This window comes from Apis cerana, linkage group LG3, assembly GCF_029169275.1.
Source record: "Apis cerana isolate GH-2021 linkage group LG3, AcerK_1.0, whole genome shotgun sequence".
In the NCBI taxonomy this organism is placed as follows: Eukaryota; Metazoa; Arthropoda; class Insecta; order Hymenoptera; family Apidae; genus Apis; species Apis cerana.
The window spans coordinates 1,733,488-1,753,680 of NC_083854.1; the positions used below are offsets into that span (position 1 = coordinate 1,733,488).

Genomic DNA, 20,193 nt, shown 5'->3' on the forward strand with positions numbered 1-20,193 from the left:
AACTTTCATTTCCAGAAATGAACAAGCGGACTAGTCCATTCTGCGGTAGTGCTGCACCTGGCGCGGAACGTAAAACGACCACATCTACGACCTCGTCGTCAATGGAGAAGTGTAATCTGGATACCAAGTGGTAGCAAAGACGAAGAATTGTTACGAGTCTCGCAAGAGTTCGTGAGGACGAAATCGGAGAGGACCGCGTTGTACTTAAAAGTTCGCACACAGATCCGATCCTTGGAACGATAATCGAGATTGAGAAATCGAAAATCACGCGGGCCATTTCGCCGACTCGACAGTAGGATCAAAGTGGTATAATTGATATGTTAATTTGCGATTCTAGGCACCGAATAGGCGGTTGATTCTTTTTGTGGTCGAGGATCCGTTTTTTTTTTTATTATTATTTTTTTTTTTTTTCCCCTCCATAGAATCCTCGATTCACGCGGTCAGAAGGTGTCTTAGGTTAAGGAACTCGTTGCTACTTTCGTTTCGTTAGCTTTTTTTTTATGTTATGCTAATGGTCTTTCTATCGTGGTCGCGCGATACATATTCGACGAATCGATGATTTTTTTCGTATCGTATTTTTTTTGTAAACGGAGCGTGGAACGCGATGCTCCGACTTGTTGTGTCGTTTCGACGCGTTGTATCGTATGTGTTTTTGTGTAAAACGGTGAAAAGTTCGTGATACGACTGAATGATAGGCGTACGGTATGAATTAGTGATAACGGTTAAATTAGTACAACGAAGTGCGTAAAAAAAAAAAAAAAAAAAAAAAAGAAAAAAAAAAGAAAAAGAAAAAAAGTAAGACTTCGAAACTATTGTTTACGCGCGATGGGCGAGGGATGTCCCGTACGTTCGGCGGTCTTTCGCTTTAAGTAATGTTAAAATATTTAATCTCGACTAAGCTCGAAATTCGGCAAAACGCGGAGTGTAAGCAGTTTTCCTCGCAGCAGCCGCGTTTTCGAGTTTTACATTGTAATAAAGTATTTATTATTCACTCGCGAAAGACGACGAATGCACGTCGAGTTATTGCAAATGATTCTTCCACGAAGCGAATCGAAGGAGGCGGTTAACGAAACGTCTGGGGAATATTTCGAATCGAGTATCTTTAATCTATATGGAGAAAAGTTTTTCTTTGAAATACGTTTCGAAAATATCCTGATTCGAGTTTAATTGTAAAACATTAATTTATATAAAATTTGCCTGCCGAACAAATTTGCAGCTAAATGATCTTCGATAATCGGTCATCGTAATTTCTTTTCTCTTTCTTCTTTTATTTTTTTTTTTTTTTCTTTTTTCCTTTCCTAGCATATATGTACTCGATAGACATTCGAGGAACGATATTTTTGCCGCATAAAGCTGCATATTCATATATTCTGGTTCATATATTATTACATCATTATACAATAATTATTTTACGAAGATAAAATTATCCGCTCTACGTAAATTATTAATATTTTATATCTTTTTTTTCTGTCAATATATGAACTATGAATTCGGCTATGAATTCGTTCTTTGCTCGTCACAAACGTGTAGGAATATTCATTCGCAATTTAGATAATCGATTTGTGCGGTGGCGGTCAGCGATAAAAATTACATCTTGTTTGTCGAATAACTGGATACATCGCTTCGGTCAAATTTATCGAGAAAGAGCAATTTTACCGTTAAAAGTTTTTGACTGAGCCTTCTTATTGTGAATTTTTATCCACAATAAGAATTCACAATAATTAAAAGGATTTAAGCATAAATTATTTTCTTTTGGTATTTTTTTATGCTTGAAAATGATCGAAATATTAGAAAAGAAATAGACGTTACGTGTTCTTCATTCGTGCAAGTATATATGCGCATGCGCATGTAAGTGAGACTGTGTCCAATCGTCGTTCTCGTTTCTAATGTATGTATTGTAAACCGTTTCATTGATAAACGAAAACACATTCGGTCCAAATTCGATTTTCCTTGTCCGATCGTTGTAATGATCGAATAATGAAAATTGCAATTTGTTATGCCTTCGTAACGAAGAATTATCGTTTTTGTTTTTGCGATAGCGATGGAACGTGATAGAGCGTTTGATCGTAACATCGATCGTCGTTTCTCAAAGAAAACTTGATCGATGATCCAAGATTTATTGGCGCGAGTTTATAATTGTTTTCTTTGTATTTTTTTTTTTTTTTTTCGTTTTGTTCGAAAGTCTTAAAATCGATCGATCAATGCTATTTCTCAAATAAATGCGTTAAACTATTCGTCGATGTTCCTATCTACAGAAAAAAAAGTTATATAATGTATATATGTATATTTACACGCACGCATACACACATATGTATGGACGTACGTATGTATGTATGGGAATCGATTTTGATTTTGCGCGATTCAGCCGATTAATTAATTGTCGCGAGAAATTAGAATTAAAAAGAAAGAAAAGAAGAAAAAAAAAGAAAAGATGAAAAAAAAAGAGGAAACGATGATAGGTAATAGGCGACAATGAAATGTACAATACCTAACATTCGGACATTGCGATGCAAGCCGATGGTTCATCCTGTTTCCTGTCATCTTTAAAAATGGCAATTTTCTTGACTTATCACTCTTTCTCTTTCTCTCTTTCTCCATCTATCTCATACGCTTGGAAATTTGAAAAACATTTTTTTTAAATTGACATTTTCTTTAATTTTTTTTTTTTATTTTATTTTTCTCTTTTCTATGCATACGACCAAAAAAAAAAAACAAAGTGAAACGAAGAAGAGGAAGAGAGAGCGAAAGATGTATATAATGTAAAAAAAATTGAACAGGATCATTCGACTGACCGAACATGCCTTTCTGGAGCATGCTTCTACGCGCAGAATAATAATAAATATTGTCGATATATTACCGAAGATGGTGCATTCGCGACGCGTAATATATTGATAAGATGCGTTGTTTTGTAAAAAATATATGTATATGTATATATATATATATATTTATATATCTATCAAGATGGCAATTTGATCATGCACCATCACATGTTTTTCACAATCCGCATTGAAACGATAAAAACAATGAAATATGATTCAAAGGAATCGTGTTATCGGAAGGTAACGAATAAAACGGAATGCAACGTTCTGACTCGTTTCGTAACGTTACGCGTTTTATCTCGTATACTTTGTCGATGCGATCTCGTATTTCTTTCGACCAAAAAAAAGAAAGAATAATACGTTTATCTAACAATGTGATTTGATGTAGCTTTCATTAGTGCCTATAAAAAAGTCAAGAGATACTACGATTTAACAGAGACTTAGTATTAGCGGGATGCGGTAGAATTATTTATATCTATGTAAATATCTCAGGTCGTACAAGATAAAATCGCGCTCGAGATTTTTTTTTAAATCGACGAAACAATGAAATAGGCGTGGCTATAGCATCCCTTGATACGTGCAATTTAATAAATTTTTTGAATCGTTGGAACGGCGATCGCATGCTCGCAAAACGCACGTATTATCGAAGAGGGAAAAAAAAAAAAAAAAAAGAAACATTCCAACAAGAGTTAGAGCCCAAACGAATTGAGATGTTCAAGTCAAAAAAAAAAAAAAAAAAAAAAGAAGAAAAGAAAAAATGAAGAAAAAAATAAATAAAAATTCTAATGTGTGTTAAAATTTTTCGTTCGTTATTTTCCTCTTGAATGACTTGATTCGTTTGCGTTCATTCAAGTATTGCCAGGTAACAGAAGGACGTCCCCGCCCATTAAGCAAGTAAAACGATAATAGATAAATCAACGATCGATATACGTAATGCGTGTTGCCGGGATTTACGAAACGGAAAACGATTTACTATAAAGCGGCATGATATTTTTATACGATAATCCAATTATTCCGATAGGCGACGAATATATGTATTGTATACCTGATCCATTATCGATTCGTTTCGAAGGAAACGCCGAATAAATTGAAATGTTGTATCAAGCAAATCAAGAAAATTTTGTATTGCTATTTTTAATAAAAAAAAGGAACACAATGCTTGTACAAATGTATGTAATATAAATACAGATATATATATACATATATGTATGTACACACATGGGTCAAGAAGTTAAATAGATAATGCATTCGGTTCGTATATTTTCATATTACCAATGTAGAGTCTTGTGCCACATTCAAAACATTGGAATTCACTCATTGCGGTAAAATGAGCGCTCAAACAATAATAACAAAATATATGCTGGCAACCAGCATGAACAGGCAAAATAGGAGTATCGGCGCAATAGGCACATTTGGTAGATAAATTCATAGTTGGAAAAGTACGTAACAAATTGGCGGATTTTGACCGTGTAAACAATTTCTTCAGTGTGTGCTTTATATAGTGGAAATTAATCATAGGTAGACCGATAGTAAATAATTCCATTAAACTATGCCACAGTAATTCTCTTGTCATATACGAATATCCGATATTTCTGGGTTTGTGAGTTGTTGTAGAAGAGTTTACAATTCCGAGAATATATTCCACAATGCGAGGCTGTGTCCCTCGATGCAGAAAGATCAACAAGTTGATAAATTCGAGCAATTTTACGATATCCTCGATACGATCGAATAAGATGTTCAAATTACGATTTTTACTGTTATCTTTAAATTTATCTCGCACATATGCAGGTACGATCATTGAAATCAAATACAGAACGGATTTTGCGCTGTTAATATTTTCGTAATGCAAATTGAGCAATTGCTGACCAAAGGTTGATTTTCCATGGCGCAGCGAGTAATTCCATATAAAGTATTTGAGAATTGCATCGATTTCAGGTTGCCACTGGTCGATCTTTTCTATTGATTGATACTTGCTAATTTTCTTAGCTTGATTTCTAAGCACTTTATAAATTTCCTCATCTAGTTGAACAGCGTCGATTTGATTAATCCGAGAGACATAAGGCGATGTCGGCATTTGGGCGCTGAATATATATCCAGAGGTGTGCGATTATTCGCGAAACGATGAAAACTGAGTATCACTGAGTACGAAGTAGCGCGTCGCGCGACGGAATGGCACAAGGTCGTGGTTGACGGTCGATCGAGGAAGCGATTATTTTCGTCGTGCCACGATCGTGTAGCCGCGCGCGCGCATTCAGAAAGCAAAGTGGGCGAACAAGTCGATTCGAGCCAGTCGAATCGAGCGTTTCATTTAGTCGGTAATCAGAGACACGAAAGTTCTGTAAAAGTTAGAAAAAAATTGCGTACAAGGTGAACGCGAATGCGACATGAACGCGAATGCAAATTGAGACACACAAATATAGGCTGAATAATTGTATTCGAACGATAGAAAAGGATTCGAGATTCTCCGATTTCACGTAAATTCGTGTCGTATTTGTGAAAAAGAAACTAGTGTATGAGAGAAAGCGAGGTTAGGAAAAGTAGGACGGTGGCGTTGTTGAAGCGACGCGACGCGACACGATACGACACGACGCGACACGACGTAACACGACGAAAAACGACCCGGCACGATTCGTCACGACTCCCGACGACGAAACACGACTCGACACATCGGCTTTATTCGGCTTCGACGACGTCCTCTGTAGGAGAAGCGGAGGAGGTAGCACGACGCGTAGCTTCGATTTCGAATCTCTAGTTTCCCGCAGTGAAGGAATCGCAGTCGTGGGGGGTGCGCACGCGACTGCCCTCTGTTAGCGGTTTGGAAATCACGTGGAAAAAGGAGCGGAGCGAAGCGGATTTTAGTCGCAGACGGTGTGCCTCGCAGCACAGCTTCGAGAGAAAGAGTAAGAGGAAAAGAAAAAGAGAAGCGGTGAGAGGAGTGGGATAAGGGACGGTGAGGTGCGGTGAGGAGAGAAGAGGAGAGGTGTCGGTGTACGGGAGTTGGTCGTTGTCAACCGGTGGTGATCGAAGGGTTTGCGTATTCGCGAGTAACAACCAAGCAATTTGAGGTTAGCTCGAGGGATAGCTCGGAGCGAGCGCGATCTAACTCGAATCTCTCGAGCCCGCGTCCTATCGCGTTTCGGGCTCCATGTTGCCGCTGATGGAATGACGTCATCGAGTGTTGGTGCTTCGAGAGTGAGCTCCTTCCTTACCCGTTCTATCAAAGTTACCCGATCATGTTTTCGTGATAAATTCTAAGATATTTTGGTGCGGAAGACTCGGTGAACTCGGTGAACTCACAGTGATTAGTGGCGGTCGCCGACTACTGTGCTTGATTGCTACGCATCCACCACCAGAGGTGAGTACTACCAATTATTATATAATGTTCGGTTTTTTCGTTTTCATTGCTCTCAATTCATTACATTTGCTCGAACCATCGATCCCGTCAACTGTCAGGTTAACCTCCGATCCGACCTTCCAATCTCTTCTCTCTCCTCCCTTCCGCCCTCGTTCATCGTCTCTTTTTCGCTTTATCCCCCCTTACGTTATTCAGTCTCCCGTTTTTGCTCTTTCCTTTTTTTCCTTATTACATATCGCGTATATACCAGCCCTCTTTTTTTCACGGATTTCCCGGTTCCATATTTATTCTACTTGCCACTGTCTTTCTCAGTTTCGAGTCTTTCGAGGAAAAAGGCAAGTTAATTCGACAAAGTATAACCTCTTATGGTGTTCCTGTTGCGAGCACATTGCCTTAAAGCGCATTAGCCGCGGTGCGCGTCGCACGCGTTATTTTTGTGTCGGCCACTTGTTCGCAACCACTGATCGCTCGGACACGATGCGACGTGATAGTTATATCCGCCCCGAGTAATTTGTCCAAAGGAACGAATCAGGCTTCCTCGATTATCACGATTCGCGATCGATATCGAAAGTATTATGTTTCGCTTGCGGACGTGTTCGAGAGTCATTAACCTTTTCATTCCCCGTCTTCGATAACGTGTATTCGCGATTGTCTTATGTTTTTTTCAAATTCGGTCCACGTAGCTTGCTCGCGGATGTTTTTATTGACTAGTAGCATTAACTTTTGCTACTTTTTCGATTTTGTCTTCCTTGTCACACAATTTCCGACACAAAACACGTTTCTTTGTTCTTTCTTACCACATAGCAAAACTGTCATCGCGTATGTGTCTACGATTGTTCAACGAGCGTGACAAAACATACGGGTATGCTTGTTTACGCATGGCGCAAAGCGACACGCGCCACGCGTTTTCCAACCACAGATTCGATCCGGTTGTATCTTTATTTTCTTTCTCCAAACGAATGTGATTTTTTTATCTTTTATATTTTTTACGTTATTTTTTCAGAATAACAGAAAAAAAAATAATTTACAAACACAGTGCACCGCGTAAATGGTTTCGGTAGAAAGTGGGCGTGGCGTGCAAAAATTTTGGTTCGATGATCGTATTTAGACTTTCTCGCTTCGTCACATGTCGTTCATCACAAAGAATATTTATTTGGACGCGGAAAGTAATTCAAATTAATATTTACTTATATTATTGATGTGTTTATTTTTTCGATAAAATAAATTATTTAAAATATTTTTCGTCTCACGTCAACAATATATAATAATTATTCTGCTATTTTTATACCATAAATAAATTCTTAAAAAGAACAGTTTTTGACACACAATGATGATAATGCAATTACATATTTACAATATATTCGTTTCTTTCATATCCAATATGCATTTAATGTGGTCAACATATTTCCTGGACAGAATTTCGTTCTTTCTTCGCATTGGCGGTTTTTTGGTCAATGAATCGAATTCGTATATCGATTACAATCCAACAATATTTTCGTTTTTTTTTTTACGGTTTTGGCTATTGATATTAATTTATAAATTATGGCTCGTTAATGTATTCATATTTATAAAATTTTCTTTGTCGTTACTTTTTTCTTATCACTGCGATTAAGTTTCCAATAACGATAACTTGCCAACTTTTATTACTTTTCCCGTTATATCACAATATCGCTGACGTTTTCTTTATACGTTCTTATCGAGTCTCTAGACAGTTCGTTGAATGGACCACGTGAGTGCTGAACAGTCTAAGTGTTTGCTAATAAAAATATTCTTTTCAAGTCAACAATTGTTCGATATATATTTTAATTTCATCTGTTAGTTCTGTAAATAACGAATTTTTCTATATTTGAATTTTTTATATTATATTTGTATATTTTTGTGTATTATGTTTATTTTTACATTATTATTTTTTCACATTGTGCTACAATGACACTTGCGTTTTTCCTTTCTTATTTTGTTTATCTTTTTTTCGTATCATGCTGTTATTTTATTCGAAATAATATTAATTTCACGCTGGTTTGCTAAATTTCTCGATTTTTATTCAATATCCTAAATGAGATTCCAAAGTAGGTGAATTATGAGCATGCATATTACTACATCAGTGGCATTCGTCGTGGCAATCGCTCGATCGTAAACCGATCAATGCTTACTCACAGATTCTCGAAATTCAGGCCAAATACGCGTAAGTTCCGTTCAATAAAATTTGAATACAACATATAAAAGAGATATAATATGATATAACCGATTAAATTTCTTCGTCATTGTCGATATTTTAAGAAATATGTTATAATTAATATGTTGTAAAAATTGTTAAAAAAATAAAATATACAAAGACAAGAGTGTGTTTGTGTTTGCCCGTAACGTGCTGCCATCTTGTGATTTTCGCACATCCCCGTATCGTGACCCCGTGGAACGGGGTCATGTGTACCTAACTGCTTCTTTATAGCGTTTCTCCGCATACACGATCGTTTTGCTCCGTTTTTGAATTTTTTCCTTCGACATACAGTAAAATTAAAAACGACGTTCGTTGATTTTACGTTTCGTACAAATGATCATAAAAGATACATTAAAAAGTAACTCTCTTTATCTATGTGTCGGAACCATGGACGAATAACCATGCGCTCGAAAGCGAAACTTCCGTTTGCGTTCGTTTTTACGATCGATGTATCTGAATCGTGAGAAGATTGAAAAACTAAAGTGACACTATAATTGCGATATATACAATATAGAGGATGGTGTTCCATTCTTGATCGAGAAACGAAATGGTTGGATAAGTGAAGCTTCGCTTCAGCGGAATAGGTGGTGGCGCGAGGCGTGGCGAGGTATTGATCGTCGTTGCGATTTCCCTTCCTTCTTCACCCCCGACCAACGTCATCCACCGTTTCGAACCCTCTCGCTTTCTCGTCCTCCTGCTCTAACTGCCGCTTTGTCTCTCTCGCTCCATCGCTCTTTCGGTCGACCCACCTTCACCCTCCGACTCTGTCTCTCTGCTGTCGTTCTAGCGTTGCTACTTTCGCCTGCCTTCGCCTCTTGCCGACGGCATTCACCCTCCGAACGAATCCACACGCGTCCGCATCTCTACTCCCCTCTCCCCTTCTTTTCTTCTCGTTTCCCCGCTAGTGATCTCGCTATCTTTTAACTGTACTTACATCTCTCCTCCATGTATCTTTGCTTTTCTTTAAAATCTTATCAATCGATCGATCGAAATTTTTACATCTGCCTTTTTTTTTTTTTTTACTTTTGTTTGGTTTTTCTTTCATCTTTCTCTTCCGTCATTACTATCTATTTTCTTTTCTATTTTTTTTTGTTCCTTTTTTATTCTTATCGCCAAAACGGAACAACGATGCTCGACTGATTTTTCCAAATTTTCTCGAGAATCGATTCGAATATTGTTTAACGATTGGTTAATTGCGATCGTTAGAGCGTAATTTTAGAATCGGTTTGTTTTATGGCATCTTCTTTACCGATATTAAACGATGAAAGTTATCGCAAGCTGGGTGTATCGCCATCTGTGAAAGGGTAGCTCAGTTACACGAGTTTCAAGAAACTCGCCAATCTTGTTAATGCTGTTAGTCCCAACTCGGTTTTCAGAATAAAGGAAAGTAGAAAGTTGGTTTTGTCGAGTTTAACTTCTTCTTCAATCCCAATCCTCGTCTTTATCAAAGGTTAATTCTCGGTATATAACTGAATCTACAAATCTAAAGCGATCTATAGCGATAGATTCATATTTATCTAATTTTCGCTATCTAATTAGCGTTATTATCGATCGCTAATTCAATTGGTTTAAAAATGACCCAGCTGCTGGACCGTAGGTAATAATAAATTTCTTTGAAGTTGCTGATCTATTGACGCTATTGATGTGTTTATAATATCTATTATATTTTTTAAAATTTACAATCGTATATATTGATTTATTTTAATCTGAAATGAACGAAATAAATTATTTCTCGAAAATGTTTATTAATATTCGAATAATATTTCAAATGAAGTTTTCGCTGTATAAAAAAAAATATATTTTAACGTAAAAACTATTCTTATACATGAAGATATTAATATATCTTAATTTAGAAAAAGACGAATTTGATTTTTATAAATATCCTCTTTGCAATTATAAATAAAATTTATTAAGATATTTTTTGAATAAAAAATTCGTTCGAAAGATAATTTATTATGTTATAGTATTTATTAGATCTTATTATAATTATATCTATAAATTACGAAACGTCATAATAATTAGGATTAATAGTTATTTGAAAATCATAATAGCCGTATTTTTATATCTCTCGAACGATTTAATCGAAAAGCTATATTTTTAGAATAAGCTGCAGCTTTTTCTGCAATTTTTCACCTCTTTTATTCTACGAGCTTTCAATATTGAATTTTAGTTCTTAAATCTCCGATTAATCAAAGTGCTCGTCAAGCGATTGCGAATTGTAGATTGTTACGAATCTTTCTTCCGTTAATGTTTTTAATAATTATCGTTTATCGATATTTATTTTAAATGAAATTTGATATAAGAGAAAATCTCTGGAATATCTTTGCTTTTACAGATTTTCAAATATCTTTCGATAAAGATATCTCTGCGGTTTGATTATATTATTCATACGATAGATTTATTCAACGAAATTTGCCGGTTTACGAGGCAAGTTCTCGTTGCTCAAGCTTGTGATTGGAATTGCTAATACAAAATTTCGTCCCATTGGATATTCTTACCACGTGTCGGTATCGCGTTGAAAACTTCAACGATGCGCTACATTGAGATACTCTACAGTTCTTGTAGAAAAATTCACAAGTTTTATTTACTCGATTAAAATCATCTGTAAGTGTGGTTTTTATTAAAGTAGTTTTTATTAAAATTTAAGTTAACTTCGCGGAAGCAAAGCGTATTATACGATATATGTAGATATATATAGGTGTAATTCGATTTTTCAAAGGAATTCCAAACAAACAGTGAATTAAAACTTTCGAATAATTGCAGAGGGAAAGTTGTTACTTATTTTTAAAACGATCGTGTTTTTTTAGTCGAATGGATAAGGTTGGTAAGAAGCTCGTGAGTTGCGTCACAGTTACGTCATATCCAGGTAAATCTTTGAGGAAGTAATAAATTTAGAACGTCGATGATCCTTCGTGGTTAACGAGAAATTTGTAACGCTTCGTAATTGATATTCAGTTACGATAGATGTGATAGCCACTATATCTGTTAATTATGTTTGACGAGTATATTCGTCGTGAAGGAATGTTTCGCGTTATGACGTGTATATTCGTCATGAGAATTTATTACTCAAATTAAGATTTTATAATTTTTAAAGGTTAAAAGATATTTGAAATATTTTTTCGAGACAATAGCGGAATAAAAAAATAAGTATATTTATTTTTTTTCTCGGAATTTTTAATTTATCATTTTTTCCCCATTTGATATTTGATTTTTCTTATTCTCTTGAAATAGAAGAAATTTATACATAAGTTAATGTGTAAATTTTGTCAATAATCAATAAATTTAAACATTTTAATTGATTTTTAAAAAATTGACATTTCGTTATAATTTAATTCAATTTTAGAATGCAAGTGTCTGTGTTTGACTACATATCTAATCATCTCTTAATTTTAATTACATATATTTGACATGTTAAAAGTATTAGAATATTTATTATTTTTTTATAAATTTTTGAATATTTTATAAATTCTATAGATTATCTAAAAAATTTTGTTTATTTGTAATATACAAGTTTCATTTTATTTCTATAACTTTTATGATTATGTACTACAATAATATTTGAATCATTATATTTACATGTTATTTATAAATTTAATATAAATTTTATACATCTTATTTTGCAAAATATTACAATTATCTCTCTGAAACTTATATTATTTTATTTTTTTATTTACAAAATATTCAAAGTGGCTTTTAATATTATTTGAAGAATCTTTTTCTCGTTGATTTTCTAATATTAGTGTTAATAAATTTTGCAAAGAAATATGTAACTATCTATATATTTCCTTGTAGAATTCTAGAGAAATTAAATATCCAAATATTATTGAAAAATAATATTAAGATAACTGTATTACTTAAATCATAACTATTAAAATTGTATAAAACAAAAAAATAAATAAAATAATTTATCTTAAAAATACATCGATGACTGCTCAAATATTGTACATCCATTTTTAGTATTTTCGAAAACAATGTTTCGAACATTTATATTCTATATAAATATAATATAAATAAACAAAAATATAATAAATATAAATATGATTTTTTTACAGAAACAATCAAGAATTATTTGTTGCGTGTAAATGTTAAATTTTTTAAAAAATATACGATATTTGCTATAAACAATAGATATATATTTTATTATTTTACTAATTTTATAAATGTATAAATTATTTAAATATAAGAAATTTTTTAACTTGTTACGTGATACATCTTCGTTATATTATTTCTTTTCGATTTATTTCCAATATAGAAATTTCTTAAAAATTTCTTATGTAAACAAGTTTTGTAATTCTTCTATATAAAGAATATTTATCCAATTATATATTAGATTTTTCATTTTTCATATTTAATATGTCTTGTCCATATTTATATTTATGATACTTATATATTTTTGAATATCTATTTTTAAACTATAATAAATAATTCTTCAAAGAAAGATTAAATAAATTTTATTTGCAATAAATTCATAATACGATAATAAAAATGAATATCTTACAAATAATAAAGTACTTGAGCATGCCATTGTTTGATCAATCAAGTCAAATTTCTGAAATCCTTTATCTTTCTTTCATTTTCTCTTCGACCTTCCTTTTTGACTTCGCAAAAATGTGTGATTTGAGATAAAGAGTATTATTTTAACTTTGTTTCTCGTTTCTTTTATTACACATTAAGAATGAAGATGTATTGTTTAAATTAAAAGGCTTGATGCGTTAATTTTGTTATTAGAAATTTTATAATATTAAGGAAAAACCAGTTAAATAAGAAAATTGTGCAAAAATGTGTATATGTGAAAATTCTATTATTAATTTTTAAATAAAAATAGTTTGATTGCTAGTAATTTTATCAGAAAAAATTTTTTTTTAATGAAATTTTTCTTAAAATTAAAATCAAAAAAATAACAATCTCTCAAATATAGTTTTATTTATCAATGAACAAAAGTAAGAAAAATTATATATTTTATATTATTCAATCATTAGAAAACAAAATGAACATTTTATTTCACTTTGGAAAAGAAAACCAATATTTTTAAGTAATTCTTTATTTTCTTTTTAAAATCATATTAAATTTATTCTTAATATATTCTTGCTTACGAAGAAAACATTAGAGAAAATAACAAAAAATAATTATTAACATTAGATAACGTATAGTTTACATTTTTAAAATAAAATATTACAAAAAGTTTCAAATAATCGAATTAAAAATAAAAATAAACTAATTTTCGATAAAATTATCATATTATTTCTTAACAATTTCACTTTTTGCTTTTCAACCGAAACGAATTGTAGGTAAGATTATGCAAAAACTTGTTTAACCATGCAAAGTATAATGTATAAGTATATCGTTCTCTATGAATAGATTATGAATTATATTATGTAATATGTCATAATTTATAGCAATAAATAAAAAATATAGTTTTTTAGATGAAGATTATATATTATAAATTCTTTTATATTTGGCAATAAAAAATATTGGCAAGAATATCGTTAACAAAAAAATTGTTGATTAATAAAATAGAATTTCTTTATAATTGTTTAAAAGCTGAAAATCCAAATTATTTTATATTTTAAATTTAATAATCTCATTATTTTATCACTTTATAAATAAAGAATAAAAAACGTTTCAACTTATCGCTTGACATTGATATATCGCCATTTATGTGACTAAAACAATAGAAGATCATTTTGTTAATATAAGATTATATTATCTATTTTCCTCTATTGCTTGTACGCCTATTTTTACATCTAATTCTACATCATTAATCACGATATTGCAATAATAAAAATCTTCACTATCTGGTTAATAATCTTATTTATTTATTTTATTTAATCGATAATGAATGAAGTATTTATTTATCTTCTTAATTAAAACTGGAATTAACAAATAGTAAGTGAAATATTTTGTATATTCGATTTTTATATTTGAAAAGTTAAATTATCTTTATCAGAGTCTCCTATTTATTACAATTAACAATAATCCAATTATCAGTATCATTGCTATAGCCTATTATATGTCACAATTATGATAATATTCATAAATTATTTGATGTGTGCACTCTTAAATAGAGAAGGATGATAATCGATTTTATATAGTCAATCCTCATACAATATGGTTAATTTGTGTTTGTGTTGAAATGATGCGAAGCGAACAAATCAGAGAACTGTACAAATATCAACAAAAACAGTGTGCTGAAAACATTCGTGTTATATGAAGTTATTTGGGTTATTTAAGTTTGTTTTTGTTAAAGATTCTTGAGATTTATTAAATGTTGTATAAATGTTATATAAGAAGGATTGTTGCAATTTTTAAAGTATTTTGAATATAGTGTATTATATATGTTGATTGTATTAATTTATAAAATTTAGAATCAACTCATTGATTGTTGTGATATTAAAACTAATATAAATTTTATATACTTACAATATTTTTATATTATTTCATATTGCATATCGTTAGAGTCAATTACATTGATAATTATATTTACTTGCCAATAATTATTGTCTACATAAATATGAACTTTTTTCATGTAACAATAATCTTTTTTAAAACTTATTTATGACAACATTTCAAATTTCCAAGTTTAAATATTATTGATAATCTTTGCTTATTATTTGATTCCAAATAATTATATCCATAAATAAAGTATTATTACTATTATAATTATGAAAAGTTAATTTTCTCTAAGTGAAACTTGCACTAAATTCTTTAATTATTCCAATAATATGGATTGCAACTAATATACATTTATTATGCATGTGTTATTCATTCTATTATAAGACGTATAATTTACAATATTATATTCAATGTAACAACATTATTATTCTATTGTAATATTAACCAAATTGTGAAACGAAGCGTCGTAAAGATGCGTTTATCGGTTTCATTGATTTCCATATATGGATTTGGCGTTTTATGCTTACGATAGAGTTCTCCTGTTGCAGAATCGATTATCCCTTATTTATATATCCTCTATCCTCCGGTGTTTATCGGTTCACTAAGCTTTTTCAGCGATGGTCAGAAGCTTCCATAGTCGCAAGAATTTTACAATGGCTCCGTGTCTACTTTTTTTACACGTAATACGTCTATTATATGCAGATTTCGCGTAATCGTTATTATGCCGAAGACAGCTATGATATTCAACTGCTTGGTGATAGTTTTCGTGTCCCTGAACGCAGGTGATGCGTGGTAATCTTGATAGAACGTGCTCGACGTAACGTAACGGTCGATGTACAGGGTGTTACCAAAATTTTGGCACAATCGAAGGGACGAACTTTGATCTGAAAATAAAACGAAAATATAGAATAAAATTTTTTTGGTATATAAAATGTGGTATGAAAATCGAAACAAAGGTTTTTGATTTGAAAAAGCATGGAAATTAATGGAATAAAATTTTTTGTTGGAAAAATTAATGTTATCGATTTGTAAATTGATTTCAGAAATATATATATATTTCTTTAATGTTTTATTAGAAATTAATCACAAGAAATTGTATAAGAAAATAATTCATAATATAGTAAAGTTTTTATAATTGTTATACTATAGATATTTACACTACAGTATAATATAATATTGTAATTAATATTAATAATTATAATAATTCATTAGTTTTTGAAAAAAGTTATAATATTTAATTAATATTAATAATTAATAATAATTAAATAATTTAAAAAAAACGATTATAATTGATAATGGTTTCACAGCTTGACTTTTAAAGATAAAAATTCATAATATAATAATTGAAAAAAAAAATTATATTGTCTTTATGAAAAAAAAAATGATTACAAATAATTCACGAATAAAAAATTTCAAAATATTCCGGATATAATCAAAGTTTTTACATCGATATGATGTCTCTTTTATCGATATAATATTTTCATCAATTGACTTCGTTGATTGTGCATGTATATTTATAATTAGATCACAATTATATTTCGTTCACTCAATATGACTAGTCATTGCCATTTCGTCGTTGTATTTATAAACAATTTAACGTCAAGTTTGTGAAGTCATAAAAGGAATAGTTAATTAAAAAAAATAACCGTATCTAATCATCATAAATTAAAAGATAATATCATTCAAATATTTAAACAAACAAAGAATTTGAATACATTATAATCAATTCACGATATTTTAATTCATTGTCTAAACTTTGTCTGGAAAATGGAATGTCAGAGCTGATATTTTTAACTTGTTGTAAACTAAGAAAATAAAAATTGCTCATCAATCTTTAAAATTAATTAAACTAATATTATTTATAAACAACATATATAGGAGATTTATCTTACTACATGCCAACAAATTTTCAAACTTGATTTTTTAAAAAAATTCTCATATGGATAAATATTACTCTAAACTTTCGTTTTAATATTTTAGAGACAAAAATTTTTTCTTTTCGCTTGTATCACGATTTTTAATATTTGATTTTTAATATTTTGTAAATTAGACTGAATAAATTCTTAAAATTTATTTATTAATATTATTGTATAAAATTGTATATATTCTATATTTAACGAATATATTCTATATATTATATTTAAGCACGTGATATTTTCGAAAATAAAGTCTCATTAAAAATTTTCATTTTATTTTTTGTTAGAAATCATCCCTTTTTCGATTATACTACTATTTTGAAAATATTTTATATAAATCTACATATTCGAAAATGATAGAAATCCTTGACGAATTCATTAATTTAAATAATTATAATAACTTCTGAATTGGTTTGTTAATTCGTTAGAAAGTTCGTTCCTTGTTTTAAAATCGTGTAACACGGCCAAGATTTTGAGAAACAAGTCATTGCCATTATTATTAAATTTTAGTTAAATTTTAGCTTTGTCAACATTGATGCCGATATTAGAATTATTCATATAAAAAAATAATGATTAATTCATATAATAATACTAAGTACTACGAAAACAGATAAAAATTAATTTGAATAATTTTTAATACGTGACTGACGCGATGAATAATTAATTCAACCAAAAATAAAATTTCCATATTTTCCAATTTAATTTTTCTAAAAATTATATCGATTTGTGATATTTTCCTCGTGAAAATATATATATAAGATCAATTTTGTTGATTATGTAAGTAAATAATTATATTTAATATAACATATTTCTCTCATTTTCCTTTATAATACAGATATAAAACGATTTTGATTTATCTTATACTTCACTATCGTATCATATCATATCATATTATATATCATCGATTATATATTATATTTCTTTATATCTTTTTCTATTGTAAATTCCATACTTTCAAATCAAGTTAAGTTAAGTTATTAGTCACGTTTATAGATAGAATTCAATTTAATGAAAATTTTTCACTAAATTATAAAATAAATGAAGTTAAAATTTTATATTTGCCTATTCCTTTCTCTTCAAAATTTCATTAACCTTTCAGAACTTTATTTAAACATTCACGTAGTAGAACATTCACATAATCATTCATACAAGGTGTTTCTGAAATCCTGATACGAGTGATTGACTGATTTATATGGTTTTATACATAAAAATAAATCAATCTAAAAATTTTTTATTTAAGATTTCATTATTGAATTAATTTGAATAATTTTTAAGCACAAGTAAGAAATTGGCTAATAATAATAAGAAGATAATTCTATCTAATCTTTCGTTTAAAAATTAATTTTAGAGAATTTGAAAATTCGTGATCTCGATTTTTCAAAAACAAGTAACAAAATTTTATTTTATTTTTCTTTTATTACTTCCATACATAAGATAGAATTCGATAGAAAATTAGCCAATTTGACTTATATATGAAAAATTTCCAAGCTCGATTTACTCAAAAACGATTTAAAAAAAAATTTCTTTTTCGAATTAATTTTTTATGTAGAATCGTATATATGTTTATATAATTTTAAATATATCTATCTCAAGTTATTACTTATTTATGTAATGCCGAGCGTCAATGTTAGCGAATAGTCGAAACGTGAATAGTTCACGTTCTTTTTATCTTATTCAAACTTATTGTCTCTCTATTTTCGCTAAAGAACGTGACTCCAATTCTCAGAATTCTATCTACCTCCGTTAGACGCGATGCAGTCTCGACATGTGTTTACTATCAAAGCACTTACTATACTTAAGTACTTACGTATCTACTGTTCCACCGTTGGAAAAAAGTTCGACGAAAGGAAATACGTGTGTCTGATTGCTCAAAGTCGAGAGGGGGATATCTATTTCCAAAATGCGTTCTTCTCTCCAACGTATCTATTTGTCAACACGCTCATACGTTCTGTTCCACGACAGAGGAGGACAATGAAATCTCTCGCAATCCTTCGACTTCAATGAAACAATATTGAAAATAATCACGCATCTTATTCGCAGGGATAGAATCATCCCTCTATTCACGAATATTCAAAAGAAATCTCTTGCGATGTTCTCTCTAGCAAAGAATCTTTTTGCGAATTTTTTTTTTCACCAGTATTTGAAAGAGTAGATTTCGAAAAATGACGCACTTGGAAGAATTGAAAACATTAAGCCAATTTTACAATAAGATCATGAGAATAAATGGCATAAAGGCCATATTGAATTCTTGAACACGTATAATATATAATATTTGGAGGAATCATGTCCTATTTGACGCGAGCATCGAACAACTTTCAATTAAAGAGCACGTAACGAGGTACAGGAATTGTGTATGGAAAGGAGTCTCTCCCCCGAACCACTTCACTCCCTATGGAGTAGCTCGTCGGAATCTTCCCTAACGACCGAAGAAAACCGCGCACGCGAAAACAATATCTCGGTTGTTTGTGTTGGGAGATGCACGATGGGGTATGCACGAGTCTAAATCCTGCCGGTCGGGAAACAAACGGGAGTCTTCGCTCGATATGCGTCTACGAGGGTGACGAAGCCTCCAAGTACCCTCTTTTTTCTTTTTTTCCTTTTTCGTTCGCGGAGAAACCGATTCATCCGCATCCCCTTCCGCTTTTTTTTCCTTCCTCCCTTTATTTCTCTCTCTCTCTCTCTCTCCCCCTGCCACAATTATACGATTTCACCGCTTTTGCCTCTCGAGTGTCTCGTTAATTATATTGTTTCGCTTTGACTTTTTTATTACAGAGATCACTTGCGAGGGACATGGAACTTGTCGTAGCTTCCTGAATCGGTGAGTGAGTGCTCCTAACCCTCTTTTTTGTATCTTGGAAAATCGTTGGTGCGTTAAGTTGGACTCTCTCTCTTTCTCCTTCTCGCCCTCCTTCTAATTTTATTTATTTAAGTTTCACGAATTATTTAATCCTCGACAATTTCCTTTTTTGTTGAGGAGTGTTTTTTCTTTTAAATGGGATTTTTATGGTATACGGAAAAAAAAAATTCGTGGATTGTCCTATTAATTCGAAAATGATTAATCTTGAATGAAAGTTTATGAATATACAGAGCATGATAGGGTTCGTGATCGATCGGAAATATTGAAAATATGTAAATAGTATAATTTAAAGTTTTATTTGTTGATATATTTTGAAATATTATTATTGAAATTTCAACAAATATGAGGAAAAACACGTTGATTTAAGCGTAAAAATAACAAATAATATTAATCGAAATTTGATGCAACTCATTCGATATTTGTAAAAAACAAAGTTAAAATTATTACTTGTATTTATTTTTTTTTGAAAAACTTTTTTCCAAGGAATGAAATCAATCCCCAAAATTGCAGTAACTGTTCACATTTCGAGTAAAAAATTTTGTCTGGAAATTTTTTTTACGTTTTTAGATCGATAGAATGTTAAATTCTGAATATTTTCCAGATTTAAAATTTTGCTCTATCTCACACTGTTATTTTTA

At 30.8% G+C, this 20,193-nt stretch overlaps 3 protein-coding genes across 13 annotated transcripts in view; 2 read left to right on the forward strand and 1 right to left on the reverse strand.

Moving 5' to 3' along the window:
* LOC107992514 (protein bicaudal C homolog 1-B) overlaps positions 1-3,987 on the forward strand; it is a 52,376-nt gene extending 48,389 nt beyond the window's left edge. For all 9 annotated transcript variants that reach the window (XM_062073330.1, XM_017048441.3, XM_062073331.1 and 6 more), the window contains one exon: positions 16-3,987. In XM_062073330.1, the coding sequence (XP_061929314.1) occupies positions 16-134 (119 nt within the window). In that variant the 3' untranslated portion in view covers positions 135-3,987. The remainder of the gene's footprint in view (positions 1-15) is intronic.
* On the reverse strand, positions 3,938-5,002 carry LOC107992512 (peroxisome biogenesis factor 2). The gene has a single exon (XM_017048438.2). The coding sequence runs from the start codon at positions 4,891-4,893 to the stop codon at positions 4,051-4,053; it is 843 nt and encodes a 280-aa protein (XP_016903927.1). The 5' UTR covers positions 4,894-5,002; the 3' UTR covers positions 3,938-4,050.
* LOC107997013 (stress-activated protein kinase JNK) overlaps positions 5,002-20,193 on the forward strand; it is a 141,160-nt gene continuing 125,968 nt past the window's right edge. For 2 of the 3 annotated variants that reach the window (XM_062073344.1, XM_062073343.1), the window contains exon 1: positions 19,471-19,516. The gene's annotated coding sequence lies outside the window, so the exon portion shown is untranslated. Of the gene's footprint in view, positions 6,175-19,470; positions 19,517-20,193 lie in introns of those variants that run through there. The other variant, XM_062073346.1, reaches the window with a different exon arrangement.